The sequence below is a fragment of the Harpia harpyja genome, chromosome 8 (genome assembly GCF_026419915.1).
Source record: "Harpia harpyja isolate bHarHar1 chromosome 8, bHarHar1 primary haplotype, whole genome shotgun sequence".
NCBI lineage: Eukaryota > Metazoa > Chordata > Aves > Accipitriformes > Accipitridae > Harpia > Harpia harpyja.
In genome coordinates, this window is record NC_068947.1 from 50,614,075 (window position 1) to 50,629,720 (window position 15,646).

At 48.0% G+C, this 15,646-nt stretch overlaps 2 protein-coding genes across 3 annotated transcripts in view; one reads left to right on the top strand and one right to left on the bottom strand.

Moving 5' to 3' along the window:
* Window positions 1-5,072, top strand: part of ATP6V1A (ATPase H+ transporting V1 subunit A) — a 33,628-nt gene extending 28,556 nt beyond the window's left edge. For both annotated transcript variants that reach the window (XM_052793956.1, XM_052793955.1), the window contains exons 14-15: window positions 635-806; window positions 2,770-5,072. In XM_052793956.1, coding sequence (XP_052649916.1) covers window positions 635-806; window positions 2,770-2,862 — 265 coding nt within the window. In that variant the 3' untranslated portion in view covers window positions 2,863-5,072. The remainder of the gene's footprint in view (window positions 1-634; window positions 807-2,769) is intronic.
* Window positions 5,073-5,702: 630 nt separating this feature from the next.
* DUSP12 (dual specificity phosphatase 12) lies at window positions 5,703-9,412 on the bottom strand. Its single transcript, XM_052793957.1, has 6 exons — window positions 9,080-9,412; window positions 8,860-8,973; window positions 8,658-8,776; window positions 7,569-7,665; window positions 6,632-6,818; window positions 5,703-6,055 (listed from the first exon to the last, which is right to left on the bottom strand). Exons 1-6 carry the CDS (start codon window positions 9,367-9,369, stop codon window positions 5,894-5,896), a joined length of 969 nt encoding a protein of 322 aa, XP_052649917.1. The 5' UTR covers window positions 9,370-9,412; the 3' UTR covers window positions 5,703-5,893.
* Between the last annotated feature and the right edge of the window lie 6,234 nt (window positions 9,413-15,646).

Below are 15,646 nucleotides of genomic sequence, written 5' to 3' on the forward strand. Positions count from 1 at the left end.
GTAACGGTGTGTGCCTTTGATTAGGTTACTAGGGCAGGTATGCTTGTATGTGATAGGGAAGCACAGGAAGTAGCATGATGTAGTGTATAAATAATAATAATGAGGTACCTTCCGTGGCAGTCATCTGCCCATTAAAAATGGAGCTTTTTGTGTGTGGAGTGCTCTTGTCATAGAAACATTCCCTTTCCTGTGAGCAAAGAAACTTGCAGAGCTGTCAGGTCATCCCAGGCTGCTTGGAGGAAGCCTCCTCCCATGATGGACAAAACAGGAAGGAGGAATTCCGTTGGCTGCTCTGGTGTGTTTTCCCTTTCTTGTTAGCGTTGGCACAGATTGAAATGTGAGACTTGTACAGCAGTGGTTCCTGTTCTCTCCTGTTTTGCCCAGTGTTTGGGTGCCGCTTCAGAAACCTCACTTCAGGACGATCGTCTTAGCCTATGATTCACCTATTTAAAAATGTGGGACCTATCAGAAGCAGTATCTCTCCTTTGATGGTATGAATTAAAAATACCTGGAGTAAAGCAGGCTAGCACTCTTTCTGTCAGGTGAGAATTCAGAGTTGTTGTGAAGGCAGGAGCAAAGGCTAGTCCTGTTCCCTGTTCCAAGATGCCTGACAGATCCTCTTCTGTTCCATCAGGTTCTGCCCCTTCTATAAAACGGTAGGAATGCTTTCCAATATGATTGCGTTTTATGACATGGCACGCCGTGCTGTAGAAACCACAGCCCAGAGTGACAATAAGATCACGTGGTCCATCATCCGAGAGAACATGAGCGAAATCCTCTTCAGACTTACCTCCATGAAGTTCAAGGTATGTTTGTAAGGAACCAGGTTGCACTCCTTTTTGTGAGCTTCCAGGGCCTCTGAAAGGCTGTTACTCAAAGGTGGTCATCAGTTGCCTCAGGTAAAGGTCTATGAACAGAGACTTTTTGCAATCGTTTTGAATCCACTTAAAGAACTGGTTTTAGTTTGAGCACAGGAACGGTCAGTACAGAAGCCTAGTTGGGTGGTGCTGACTGCAGAGCCTTGGGAACCCCACCTTCAATAGTCTCTTTGAAGTTACACGTATTCAAGGTAATAGTACAAGCACCTTTCCTGGCTGTTCTGGGGTTTTTGTGATAAAATTCTGTAAAAAATTGTAACATGTTCTAAGGAGACTATTAGCAGATAAAAGCAGCCTAAAGTTTAAATCCAGGAATGTGCTAAAAAGTGAATGACAGAAATGTTGATCGAGCTATTTTAAGTAGAAGTTAAGGAAAGAAATGCTAGTCTCCTGCAGTAATACGTGATGTGCCCTGTGTTTGACTTCAGGGCCTGAGGCAGGTGACGAGGAGGAGAGGAAGGGAGGAGTAACTTCACCATGGGCTAAAGAGAAAAGAAGTGGCTCAGAGCATCTGCTCTGGGTAACTTCAGTAGCCGTCTTTTTAGGGTACAGCTTTCCTAAAACTGTTCTGGAGCATGCTGGTGTAGCAGTTACTGGTAGGACAGTAACCTGTGATGCTGGCTGATGGTAAAGTACCTAAGGAATATTCTCTATGAAGTATAATGCTTACTGTGTTATAACTCTTATAGGCCAATATTGCAAATCTTTCACGAACAAGTACCACAAGACAAAATTATGTGTAAAACTAAGTGTTCTGGTGTGCCAGTGTATTCTGTTCCTGCAAGGTACTGGCTTGTTTCTGCAGTAAGCAGATCCCTAGTATATATTCTCAAAGCATTAAGAACATAAGATACACTTGGGGACATGAGCTGCTTTGAGAGCCGGTTATATAGAGATAGGGAAAGTAATATGCTTTTTACAAATCCTGGCCAACAGAAGACACCTAGCATACAGGAGAGTGGTGGACAGCATGGCTGAAAAAGGGAATCCAGAGGGTGAATACATGTTAAGTGGAGCCGGCCCTCTAACACAGTAATAGTTACGAAAGGAAAATTCTATTTCCTGGGTAACAGTCTAAAAGGCATGAGAATTTAAATGTTCTGCATCCTGCGGTCTGTGTACTTTGGAGAGACAATGAAGGAGCAATGCATCCACACATGTAAGTCCTCTGTGTTTCCCAAGAGCTGTGCTGACCCAAAGGAGCGTAGTGCTGAGAGGGGAATGGTGAAGACATTGAACAGATTGCACAGCTTGGCAGTTAATGCTTCTTGCAGGGAAGGCCTCCCAGCCTCAGAGCAAAGCTGATAGTTACATTTTTTTTTTGCTCTTGTCTTTCATGAAAAGTATTCTGAGAAAATGAAGCTGTACAAAATTGTTCTTGAGCTTTTTATGATTTCACAGTAAGATTTTAATTGGAACTGAGTGAACTCTGAGTGATGGCAAAGTAACTCTTGCACTTATAGGGGATGCACCCCAAAAAGTAGAGCAGAGCATTTCTGAGTCACAAAGATCTTTACTCTGTTGGGTTTGGGGATAGGAGCTGGTATTAATCACTGCAGCTCTTGAATCACACAGCATTAACAGAGACCCTCAGTACTACTGAATCCTTTCCAAATCAGTTGCTTTTCAATAAAGTAACCGCTGCTCACAAAAAAAATTTCTGTCCAGTATCCATTCTGCCTGCTCACTGAACGTGGAAAGAGGATGAGATTTAAACCTCATGGCTGTTGGCAAGACAGACAGGAGGCGGAGATGGAGCTATAACGCCTGTGCTGCAGTTACCAAGTGTTAATCCTGAGGTCGAGAAATTACAGCACTGGCAAAGCAGGGCTGCCTTAAGTACCCGAGGCTTTTCCTGATGGATCTGTTCATTTGCGGTGTTGTCTTTCAGGACCCTGTCAAAGATGGTGAAACAAAAATCAAGGCGGACTATGCTCAGCTGTTTGAGGATATGCAGAATGCATTTCGCAGTCTGGAAGACTAGACTCGACCTCTGTGACCACTGCAGTTTGTCCTCTCAATTCCTCATCTCAACTCCTCTGCTTCCCTACCTTACAAGAATGATGCAACAGTACTTGAGTTGATAAATACCCCTATGTTTTCCCTGTTCATACTCAGAGAGTGTCCTTACAAAACATTCCTCTTAGTTTGTGTTTGGCATTGCTTTGTGTGTGTCTGAAATGGTGAGTGATGTGTGAATGGGCCTGGCTGAGTGAGGAAATGCTGTTGTACACTTCTGGGGTGGGAAAAATTTCACCTTGCCTCTCCCAGCTCTCTTGGTAACCGGTCTTTCACCTTGGGCTGTAACCAGTTGAGCTGTACCGGCAGAGGAGGTGTAGATCTTAATGCAGTCACACGGTACGTTCTGAGCTGGCAGTGGTAAGGGCATTTACATCTGGCACTTTGCTAAGTGACTATCATGACGTAGAACTCCCTATTCTCGAACAGAAGTTTTGACCACATTCTGATGATATGTTGATAAAACCAAAAATTCTTCACTACTCTGTCCCTTCTGCAACCCTCAGCTGAGCCTGTTGGTATTGAAATGTGGTAGTTCTGGATCTCTCCAAGAAGGGACTAGCTAGAAGATGAGCACGTACAAGCCACCAGTATACTTCTGTACGCTGGAGAAACAGAATTTTATTTTCCTACTTAATACAGATAGGACTGTTGGACTTGGCATCAGCTAAAATCAAAGCCATAGGTGCTCGGCTTCCAGCAGAATTTTACCTTCTTGCCTTCCACTCACCCCGTAACATTTCCCGACACTCAGCTGCTTTAATTTGTGAAGTTTGACTGCTGCTGTGTACCGCAGGACATAGATAGCAAGTTACGGTGATGCCACGTGTGCAGACCAGGAACAGTCCTTCCTCGGCGGTGCTCTTGTCTGCCGGTGCGGTTGCCTCCTGGTGCAACGCCCCGGCCATGCCAAGGAAAGGAAAGCGTGTGCTTAGCCTTCCTCCTCCACCTGTGCTCACGCGGCCTGTTTGGCGGTGGCACAGAAGGTCCCCAGTTCTCGTGTAGGAGGAATGTATGATGCTAAACTGGGGGCGGGGGATGAACAGGGGAAGGCTGACAAGTACAAAATGTATTTACTCCTGCCTTCTTGATTATGATGCAAGAGAAACCAGTGACTGGTCTTCTGCTCTGTGCTCTGGAAGCACTCTGTCAAGCAGCTGCAACTGCTGTGTCTTGGGCTTGTTCATTGGCAAAACTAGTATGAGATGAGGCATGAGCATAGAGCGGCCTTTCTGTCCAACTCCAGGAGCCCAGCACTCCATACCATTGCTGCCGTGACAGAGAGAGAAATGCTGGCATCCTCTCCAGTCTCTCCCTCTCACTTGTGTCAGGTGGCATCCGCGCTGCTCAGTTGTGCAGCTCTCTGTGCCCAGCTGGGTTCCAGCTGACGTCTGCTGCTTTTTTATGGTCATGAAACAGTAACCGTTGTCGGTGACACCGTGGCAGTGGTGTGGCTATGTAAGCGTTAATTCTGCACTGAAGTATTTCCACCGGCTGCCAGCTTTGAACAGTAGTGATGCAAAGGGATCTCGTGCTACGGACCAAATGCTGCCACTTCCATTATGGTATCAACTCACTGTTTGTCAGGGGAGAGCCCGGTTGAAACTTAAAGGGATTAACTGTTTTTGGTTCTCCCCAAAGAAACTACTCCTCCAGCTGATACTCTGGTAGTGAATGGTTTAAGTTTACAGCTCACTAAACTTTTGGTGTATGCTGCTTATTTTACCAATGAGCATGTGTGAATGAGTAGTCACCGTCCAAGCCCTTGCTGATTCCTCATCGTTCGTACCCTTCACCACTGTACTATGTAGCATTTCATGCTAGAAACCAGATGTTCTTATCTCTTTAAATAGAAGATGTTATAAACTTTACAGAAGATGTCTAAGATAATGCAGTTCTAATATTTATTGTGCTGTACCTGGCCCTGAAGTGTGACCAGTTCAAACAGTTTCATATATATTTTTGTCTTTTTTGTTTTGTGTCTGTTTTCAGTGTTGAGATTCAGATGTTCACTGCAAGTCTTCCCCCACAGCTCTGGGAGGAATTAAAAGATGGCCAGAACCCCACCACCTACTTTATCTTGTATATTTCATAATGTATGTTGCTGGAAATTGTGTAAAAAAAGAAATTTAAAAAAATTGTTGAAGTCAATGAAAATAAAATTGATTTAAAGTAGGTATTATCTGTCCTATTTTTTTATGTCAAACCAAACCTGTGCCATAGTGGTGTACACAGCATGCCATCAGGAAAGCTCACAGCTTGCTTAAAATCTCACTTCATCATTTTAGGGATTTCTTTGAACCTGTAAGCAGCACTTTGGCAGGGACACTTTACTTCAGTTCTCCCATTCCAGTACAGCTTGCATAATCTCCTCAGATATTACATAAAAGTTACAATGTAGTAAATATTCTTGTGACAGATATTTTTAGGACTACTTTTATTACAATGAAAGTATAACTGTAAACTTCCCTTTTACTGCTAGTAGCTGCCATGCATGCTCACACAACAATTGTAATTGTACCATTTTATGGCACTTAGCCAAGCCTTAAAATATTTCCTTGCCGCGTACCTCATGATGCGGAATGCACCTCCTACAATCTCAGCTGCCTGCTTCAGACAAACCGCTTGGAACTTTGGATCAGAAGACAAGCAGCACTGCTGGCCACAGCCTGAAAGTAACTTGTTGGCATTCCTTTTAAATAAGGAGTTGAGACCTTCTCTAAATAGCAACAGATGAAGTGAGAATATGCTAAAAACATGACATTCAGGTATTTTTGTACATATTTGACCACTGTGTAACACCTCTTTGAAGGAATTATTTTGCTTTTTTGTATATTATATATATTAGAGATACAGCAAGCTCGAATAGAGCAGATGTTCCAAGTAATCCCACTGCATTACAAAGAGGTGGAAGTCACAAGCTCGCTCCTGGCAACCACAGACTAGCCAGCAGTTCTCTGCAGACCTTAAGAAACCCATCGAGAGAAGCGACGAGTTCAGGTTTTGGCAGTTTGGAAGTTACCACCTGGCAGCGTCCTCACTTCGTCCACTCGGCTTTTGTGGATCTGGAAGGCAGGCGTCACCCAGCGGCCACAGGAACACTGCTCACCCCGCCAGCTGAAGGAGCCCAGCTTCGACGTGCATTTCGGACACAGAAGCTGCAAGAAAAACAGATGACCCAGTCTAAGGCGCACGCAGATGCAGGGCTATTTAAAAGGTACTTCTGGGGTACATTCAATTGTGGCAACCTGCGCTGAGCCAGCTCCTTCCCTTGTCACACTTCACAGAAGGTAAATGGGCTGAAAAACAGGCAAAAAAGCTAAACTGGCATGGCTGCGTAGTCCCAGGCTGTGCTGGGCCAGCTGTGCTGGCAGAAGGGAGGGGGTGTGGAAATGCAGTTGCTCAGACCCGCTGTGGTTCCGGGACAGTCAGCCAGAGACCACAACAGGTTTTCTAAGTCCCGCAAACTCTTTTCTCATACTAAAAACAAACAGCAGATAAGCCCTGTCCAACACTCTGGCTCATGTTCTCAGTCCAACGAGATCACCAGCTCATTTCTTTATAAAAGGCTATTTAGCATTTAAGAACCTGTTCATAAGCTGCAAAATTCACACCAGAAAGGCTGGGAGGCCTAGGTCTTCACATGGGGGCTTTCACATCAGGAAACAGAAACAGTTTGTTCTGCCTTTGCAAAAAAACAACATCCAAAAAATAAAGCACATGCTCCCGTTCACCTGTCCTTCCATTACTCCGAGCAACACTGGCTCCATCCACTGCACAGGCTCGGTGAAGTAAGAGGTACACTTTTCGCGGCCATCGCCCCAGAGCTGAGCAGAGTCTGTTATCCTCTTGTGGGCAAAGGCTGTCGGTCCGCTTCCTTCCGTGTGGGACAAAATGCTGGAACCACGGAACAGAGCGCGCCTGCCCTCCGTGACAAAGGGGGGGGGGGGGGAAAGAAGTAAAATAGTTGGTTTTTTACTGGGAAAACCTACAGACAATAGAAAACAGGGACATGGACCTCTTGACAGTGAGTGAGTGAACAGGATTACAAATCCTAAATTTTTTTAATTTAGTCTAAAAGGTCAGCAGGCACTGACTCCGTGCAGGGTTGCTCCTTAACAAATCTAGTGATTTGTGTCAGTTTGGGCTCTGCCCCACAGCTGTATGCCATCTTTTACATAGATCTATTTTCAAACAGTTCCTGCCTACTAAAACTTTAAATCTACACTCACATACTTGAAGAAACCTACAGCTAGGAAATAGCAGGATTATTCAATTTCACTTTAAGCAATCCATAAAAGGTAGTTAAAATGCAGTAAACCCCAAAATCTACCAGAAGCTGCTTCTGGAGAAACCGATTGTCAAAAACAAACTAGAAGTTACGGTTTCAGAGCAAGCAACTTCACAGAGCCAAGCGGAATTATGCCTGCCTACAGAACACGGCAGGTTAGGCTGCACAAGTGCTGCACAACTTCAAGGAACAAAAAGGTTTGTATTTCGTAAGATACTTTTATTTGTCTGATTTTTTGTGGCACACACGGTATGGTAACTTTGGCAAGAGCTCACCCCTGTCCTGACAATAATGACATACCCATTGATTTACATGGGCTCTTTTTCTCTTGGGTCAATTTCAAAATGACATTTCATGGAGAAATAGAAAAGGTTCAGTACCTGCATTTCCTGCACCTGTAGAGAACCTCTGTGTTCGGAGTTTGACATATATTGGTTGGATCAACAGCAAAGACTTCTCGGGGCAAGTCTTGAAGTTCTGCAGAGGGAGGTCAGTACCAAGTTGTGAATCAGATCAACGCAGTCACGCTGCCATTTCCGCGGGACAAGACAGCACTGCGCCTCTGCCCCAGTGACAGCATGCAGAAGCCACATTCTTTGCATTCATTTGTCCACTCACCGATTCCATTAGATAAGCTAAAAATGAAAGAGCCTCATCCCACCACACCTAAGATCAGGATTTGCTTAATGCAAGGAACTGGGATCTAGACTTTGGCCTCAGCAATGGTAAAATAGTTGCCTTTTGCTTTATGTTCTTACTTAAAGAGGAAGTAAAGGCAGAGGAGGAGTTAGAACTGTTCTGCCAGTCTGTCAGTGTGCACAATACAGAAAGCTTGCGAATGGGAACTGCTAAGGAGAGTGACACATGAAGGGAGAGAGCGCTGTCACGCTGAATATGCAACACAGATCTTGCAAAAAAGCTACGGGTTATTATTTTATTATAAAATTACGCATACGCACACATATCTACTACAGTCACTCTTTGGCAAATTAGAGTATGAAAATTTACTTCATGCCTTAACTTCATCTCAGTTTTGCACTTGCTATTTTTTTTACTTTCGTCAACTTCTTTTTAGAGGATGTTAAGTTTGCTTAGCCAGGTACATAAAAATCAGGAAACTTCTCAAACTGACCTTTACCATTTCTGCGTTTTGCTAAAGAGAACAGTTCCTTACGGATCTTATTTCTCAGGCATCTCTCAAAGACACTTTTTTTCCCCACTGATGAGCAGCCATTCTCTAGGGCCAGTACGAACGTCTGGCTAGCCAACTCAAGGCTCGGCTGCTCCGAGGGTGATACTCAAAGCCAACCACCTCTGACACGGCCTTCTGCGTTCATTTCTAGGACAGACCGGTCCCACCTGGGACCACCCTCCTTAGGAGACTGCCCCAAGCTTCGCTCCCAGCACCCACCCCGGCTCAAGGCCGGTGCTCCCAGTGCCCAGCTCGGCCCCGCCGCTCCCCGACTCACCGGGGTACCTCTCCGTGAGCATCTGCAGCCGGTACCGCTTGTAGAAGGCGCTGCTGCTGTCTACGGCGCAGCCCATGGCTTCGTAGAGCTTCAGCTGCCCTTGGAAACCCGGGTTCACCCTGCGGCGGAGAGCGAGAGGAGAGCGGGGTGAGGAGGCGCCGGGCCGGGAACGGGAGACGGCGGGCAGGGGCCGGGGACCCACTCGGCGTCGGGTTTGGCGGTCCTGACGACGGCGTAAGCCTCCTCCCAGCCGAGTCCCTCCGTCTTCATGAGGTAGGCGGTCACCACGGCCACGCTGCGGCTCACCCCGGCCTGGCTGCAAGGCAAGGACAGGATAGGAAAAGGACGGGCCGGCCGTAGAGGAACGTCGCCCGGGGGGGGGACGGGACACACGACGGCCGGCCCGCCGCCCCGGCCCTCACCAGCGGACGAGGACGGCGCCGCCGCCCGCCCTCGCCGCGTCGATGAAGGCGGCGCAGTCGTCCAGGCGGCTCAGCAGGTCGGCGCCGGGCTCGTCCCGCGCCCGGACGTGCATGGCCCGCAGCCCCGGCGGCGGCGGCGGTTCCTCCTCCGCCTCCACCGTTAGCACCGCCACCACCCCCGCCGCCGCCAGCGACTCCGGGGACGAGCACGATTCCGCGCCGCCCACGTAGAGCCCCGGTAGGACCGGCACCATCCCGCCGCCGCCCCGGCAACCGGGAACCACCGACATGGCGGCGGAGCCGCCGCGACCGAGCGGGGCGCCGCCCCCAAGATGGCGGCGGCGCCGCTCCCAAGATGGCGGCTGCCGAGGGTCGGTGTTGCCATGGCGACGGCGGGGCCGGCCTTGTCGATGGCGGCTGTGGCAGTTCCTGCTGGGAACCGGGGCAGGCCGGCGGCCTTGACAGGCAGGAGAAACCTGGGAAGTGATGTCAGGGCACCGCTTGCTTTTCCCTTTACTTATTTAAGTCATGATTTCCATAAAAATCCTCGCACATTCTGTGAGTACCGGGGCAATGCTCTCCCCTCCCCATCCGCAAGTGTCTGGCTCGCCTCGTCCTTGTTAAAGTCGAGGGGTCTCCCACCTCCCTGTCCTGTCTCCTTACAAGTGCTCAGAAAACAAATACATACCGCTAAAGAATCTCCCAATACGTTGTTATTAAAATCCCGTTATTTTCTAAGTTTATCTTGTGGTTTTGAGGCCCCCGTTTGCTCCTGTTTGTGTGGTTTGCATTGACAATTTTTTTTTTTTTTTGGAGATGGGGTAGAAACGGCTCTCTGACACTCTCAGAGTGGTTTTCTAGTAACTGCACGGAGTCAGTGGGCTGCTTTTTTGAGACGGGTGCCAGGAGTTTGCTTCACTGCAGCGTCCCGTGGGGGTTAGAACAGATACAGATAGATCAGAGGTGAGCACAGTGACCACAGGAAAACCCAATGTCCCAGCTTCCGAATCCGATTTCTGCTATCCTTACCCCTCAGAGTAGTCCTGCGATGCCAATGGCAAGCGTGGTACGGAAAGGAGGCTTAGAGGAGCGGTTACCTGGGAAGCCACACCGGGATCCATATTCCAGGTTGTGAATCACCAGCTTGGAGATTAAAACCAAACAGCGGGGCTGTGAGGAGCCTTCCCTTACTGTGCGATCCCTGGCTGCTCTGTAGGACAGTCACCGCGAGCAGGATTCTCCGTCTGAGCTGAGTTTCCCTACGGGAAATCAAACACATGGAAAGTCTGCTGGGAAATGCATCAGCTTGCTGCTAAGGTCTGTTACGTGGCCACATCCACCTAAGTGGGAGCGCAGTCAGCACGCAGAAGAAAGCTGACAGCGGTTAGCCTTAACTCTTTCTAGATTGAGGCTTCTCATTCAGGACTCAAACTGCAAGCACCTTTTTAATGTCACAGGTTATGAACTGGTTACACTTCCCATTTCAACCTAAACTGGAAGCCAGGCCAAATAATTCCTTACTGGCCTCGTTTGCAACGTCTGAATAGGCTCTTGCCACTGAAAATCAAATGTCTGGCCCGGCTTGAAAACTGCCCCGCTCCTCTGTTTTATAGCAGCTCTCATGCAATGAGTAGATTTTGAACTGCAAAACGTGAATTGTAACAAAATCCGGATTTCTATTCTGATCTCTTACCATTAACTGAGCTATGACTTGCATTCAGCACTGAAATCTGATGCAGCGTAGACAAGAGGCATCATATCTTCTGGTAATTCCAAGGTTTGTTACATGTGACACCATTGAAGACTATGGCACAGCCACTTTTTTTCTGCCCATCGTAAGGTTCAGGTCTCTTCTATGGCGAAAGGAGACAGAGCACTCGCTTTTCCTCCCGTAGATAAGGACACTCTCCCTTAGCTCTTAGCAGGATGCCTGTGCAAAACATTACCACCCAACACATGACCAGACACAGCTTTTCCTTCTTGTCTCCAGAGACACCAACACTTCACTTGCTCCTCAAGCCTTTTTGTCCAAAGGGATCTCTACCATGTAGCTGCAAGTTTTCCCCAGCATAGGCCGGACTTTGCAGGTTTCTGAGCAGAGGTAAAACGTCAGATTTCATTAGAAAGAGCTATGGTAAAGCTATCGCCTCCTGTGGGATGCGTAACCTTACCCTACCTCCCCGTATGAGATAAGAGAGCCTGAAAGAGCTGATTATCTGTCGCTGGGAGGACTGTTGTAGCGCAGCTCTGTACGAGACAGCTGTGGGCAAAACTGTTGCAAAAAAGGTCTGCAAGGGCCTCTTGGATCCTTGCAGGATGTCAGCTGGCCGTGGAGGAGGTGAGACCGACAGTCGCCTCGGACTTGATAGGGTGAGACAAAAACCTGGTGGGAAGGGAGATTGCTATCCCCATCCCGCCGGAGAGGCGGATGGAGCTGGGGTACCGGGGAGCAGCTGTCACGCCGCAGAAGGGATGGGCCACCACAGAGATCCTGCTGAGGATGCTACCCCTGTGCTCGTCAAGGACTCCCTCACCAGTGCCAGCAGGGAGCATACACCACTTGCCAGCCTCGCTGGGAGATGGACAGTGGGACAGCGGCTTCCAGAGCTGTAGAGTTTCCATGCGGTGCTGGTGGCCCACCGAGCAGGCTAGGATGGCTCTTTGTAGTTGAGATGGGCCCCAGGGCTTTTGAGAGTGCCAGTCCACCGCAGCTTAAAGTTTGCCATCATCCTGCCTCATCTCCCGTGCTTGCCCTAGCGCCTGTGTGATTGTGTGGCGGCCCGGCTGGCAAGCTGCTCCAGTCAAAGGCAGATCCCCTCTTTGGATGGATTAGTTTTAAATGGCATAAACCTGACCCAAAGGAAAGAGTGTGACTGTGCCTCTGAGGATAAGGAGTCTCTGACAGCTCTCGTTTAGATTATTTTAAGCTATAGAACTGCATTACCTGTGCAAAACCTCCTTTCCAGTTACCATTGCCACCAGCTAGAAATAAAGGGCCTACTGAAAAAGTCTTGAAGAATTCATACAAGTTTTCAATAACAGCCCCTATAATCTAGCAGGGAAAAAAGAATACTGAAAAGAAAGACAGGTGGAAATTAAAACCAGAGCAAACTGTGTGTGGACCTTTAGCCATGAAAGCAGTTAACAATTGCAGCGAACTACCTTGGGGAAACACTGGGTTATCCCTGTCAAGCAATTTGAAGAAAGTCTGCAGGCAAGTGCATGTTATTGAAGGAGCTATGAATTTTACAGCGGGATTATATTATACAGGGATTATACAAGTACTAAAAGGTGGTCAATCATCTCTGTTAGCCTTCAAATCTGTGAATTTGCAGGGGCAAATTTAGTTGCCTCTGCAGCTAAAGCCAGTGGCAGAGTCAAGAGGCAGAGCTCGCAGATGCAGACTCCTAAGGGGTTGGTCCAGTTGCGGTGTGACCACTACACTCCTCCACACTGGTTCCTAGAGCCGTGGATGATGAGGGAACGTGAAAAAGATGTGATTTCAAAGTGAAAACCTGTAGTGGGGGAAAGTACAAAATCCGTGGGGCAGAGCCCACCGGCAGCTTGGCACTGAAGAGCTTCTCATGACTGAGGCTGCACTCCCTAAGCAACCTCGCTCTTTCTCTGTACTCCCCTTTGCTGCTTTTGCCACCTGCAGCCTGAGGCGATGCGTCCCGACTTTGCTCACGACTCCCAAATTAGAGTAAATATTTTTTTCAGACTGATTTGCAAACCCTTGTCCTCCCCCCACCTCCGCCTCCCCCTTCAGTCTTTGTCGTCTTCTTCTCCTGCACCACCAAAATTTTTCACAGTTTGCTCTCCCCCGGGTTCCAGGAAACCATGTGACTAATTAAGCAGTTGGGGCGAGCTCAGGTGCAAGGAAAAAACAAGTCAGATGACGGGCCGCTGCCCACTCGCTCCAGCGAGCGCATTCCATCTCAGCGTGTGTCTGCCCTGCTACTTCATAAGGGAAAAGAAAATGCCGGCCTTCCCTGGGCTGGGAGCCTCACAGCACAACCGGATCAGCAAAACTGAGTCTCTGGCTGCGAAAGCAAAAGTGCCAGCGGCCTGGGCGGAGGCGGAACCACCTCTTCCCTCCTGGAAGAATTTGGCCTGTGCGCTTCATCACATATTCGAGTGGCTCCGTTCCTTCAGGCTTTTAAGCAGTTTTGAGTGTGTACGTCAGAGGGTTCGTGAGAAGAGGAGTCTGCAGCCCACAGCCCGAGTTGCCAGAGGTGGCACTCAGCAAAGCAGTGGAAGGGCTAATGGGTAGGGACATCTTCAAAAAGACATTCGTGAGAGACAGCGACTCTGGGCTCGCATCTAAATGCAGCAGGAGCTTGGAGCTCCCACTTCGCACGGGTCCTGCTAGTGAAGGGACCTGGTGGCATTGCTTGCCCCTTGGAGAAGGAGTGTCTCTCGGCTTTTGCTGAGCTCAGAACTTGGTGGGAGCTGGGAAGCCCTACACGGTAGTATCTCATCCCTTGGAGCAGGAACTTCCCAGCTGTTGCTATGCTTCTAGTGGCAAATTTAACCAGAGATTTCTGAAAGACTGCTGTTCCCTGCATTAGTACACTCTGCGTGTCTATACTGGACTTCACGTGTCTACTTTTATCTATGTATCGGGAGGAAGGATTGCTGCATCTCCCCACAGTAAACCTCAAAGGCTAGTAAAGGCAGCTAGCAGCAGAGAAAGGGGCTCACCCTTGATGCTCTACAGGAGGATTTCACCATAGTCGCGCGTGAGTGGGATGTTCCTACCTGTCTCCACACTCTCAGCATCTGCAGACATGCAGTTACTCCACGTCAGACAAAAAAGAAGAGTTTCCCAACTGCAGATTTGATGCTCAATTACAGAATGGAGCATGACAGCTACTACTACCATGTATTAATAACTCTGCTTCACTTTATGGCTTTAACAGCTGTAGCAACCAAGATTTATAATGACACATTACGTTCAGCAATGCATCACGTAAGGAAACTAATCTGACAGTGCCAGGTCACTGAGCTGACTTACAAGTTTTTAAGTGCGTTTCTTCTGCCAAATTTGCTGCCCTATTTACTGGATTAAAATGAACAAGTTGCAGTGTGTTCATAAAACTCCACACTAGCCTTTGTTTTGGCAGCTCCCAGACTCTTCTTCCCCCTGTCACACTGCCATGCCAGGATCCATTTGGTCCTTCTTCCTTCCCCATCCTCTCTTTGAAAACCCTTTGAAGCAGGTCCTGCGGTGTGTATTCCGAAGGGGGGTATATACCACAGGACAGGAGGGGAGGGGACATGGGCAGAGATGAGGGATGGAGCGGCTGTGGGAGAAGGGCGAGATGGTGGTTGTCCAAGGGCAGAGGGGGACCGTGGCTGCCGCCGCTCACTGCCTCTTGGCAGGAATTTGTCTGTATCCCAGTCGCTCTCTGAGAAAGGATGGCTTGCAAAGATTGGGATCATCCATTACCTCTCCCTAGACTCGGAGTTACAGCTGACAGTGGGAAAGTCAGTCCTAAGTAAGTATTAAATGTTAAGACCGGAGCTGGGTCTGGGCCCGTGTCAGAGCCACCTCGGCGGCCACAGCACCCGAGCAGTAACCCATGCTTCTTAATCTCTCGTCTCGCCGGTGGGCTGCGTGTTTCCACGTTTTTCCATCCTCACGGCACAGTAATCCACTGCGCAGACACAGGCGGATGGATAGCAGAAGGCTGGCTGGCTGGCTCTCATCAGGGGTAAATGGGCTCGTTCTCCTAAGACATTCATTACTCAAAGATGCATTCCTCCTTGCTCCTGCAACTTACCCAGGAGTCTGGTCCAGCAGGCTTTAAACGGTGTTTCAAAAGCCCGTCCCACGGACCGCTTCTGTGGGACCAATGAAAAGTGATTAAAAAGAGCAAGTGTATTGTCAGGAGGTATAAATTCACTGCAGGGTGTGCTGCTCTTCCACTGACAAATACTCAAGGTCTGCAAATCAGAGGAGGCAGAAAACACTCCAGGTATCCTTTAAGATAGACTTGAGATACCTCTTTGTTTTTACAAACATTTTGGTGGAACAAGAACTTGTAAACAAATAATGTAAAGTGTGAACCTTTTATTAATACTTTAACATCTGTAATAGGAGTATGTGCTGCAGTTTATTTTTGCCTTTATTGTTATCTCATGAATATTACAAATAGAAAATGTTTTTCAACATGTAATTTAATTGCTGTTTGCTCATGGGGCAACAGAAAGTATACTGTCCAAAATAATCAGTTATTGTCATAAGACAATAATATTTGAGGCAGAAATATTGCTGAAGAAATATTCTTAAGAGGCGAGACCATTCACTATTTTAACCTCCAAGTGAGACATTTCCTTACTGGTGGTTATGCCTCCGTCATTTCCACTACTACTTCGTTTTGAGTTCCCCATTTCTCTTTCTTGTTTTAGAAACACAGGAAAAAAATGTTGAGAGAGACCTGGATCCTTACACCCAACTCTGTACCACCACAGGCAATTGTATTACCTATTTTCTTTTCTAGCTCCATCTTGAAATGTTAGTTTTATTCCCCTCCTTCCCTCCTGCGATGCTCGGAATTATTA

Excerpts from the sequence above, each read along its gene's own strand:
- DUSP12 (XM_052793957.1), bottom strand. The coding sequence starts at position 9,369 with ATGTCGGTGGTTCCCGGTTGCCGGGGCGGCGGCGGGATGGTGCCGGTC. Across the intron at positions 8,777-8,859 it reads ACCGCCAAACCCGACGCCGA|GGTGAACCCGGGTTTCCAAG; the intron begins GTGGGTCCCCGG and ends TCTCCGCCGCAG. Across the intron at positions 7,666-8,657 it reads GCTCACGGAGAGGTACCCCG|AACTTCAAGACTTGCCCCGA; the intron begins GTGAGTCGGGGA and ends CTCCCTCTGCAG.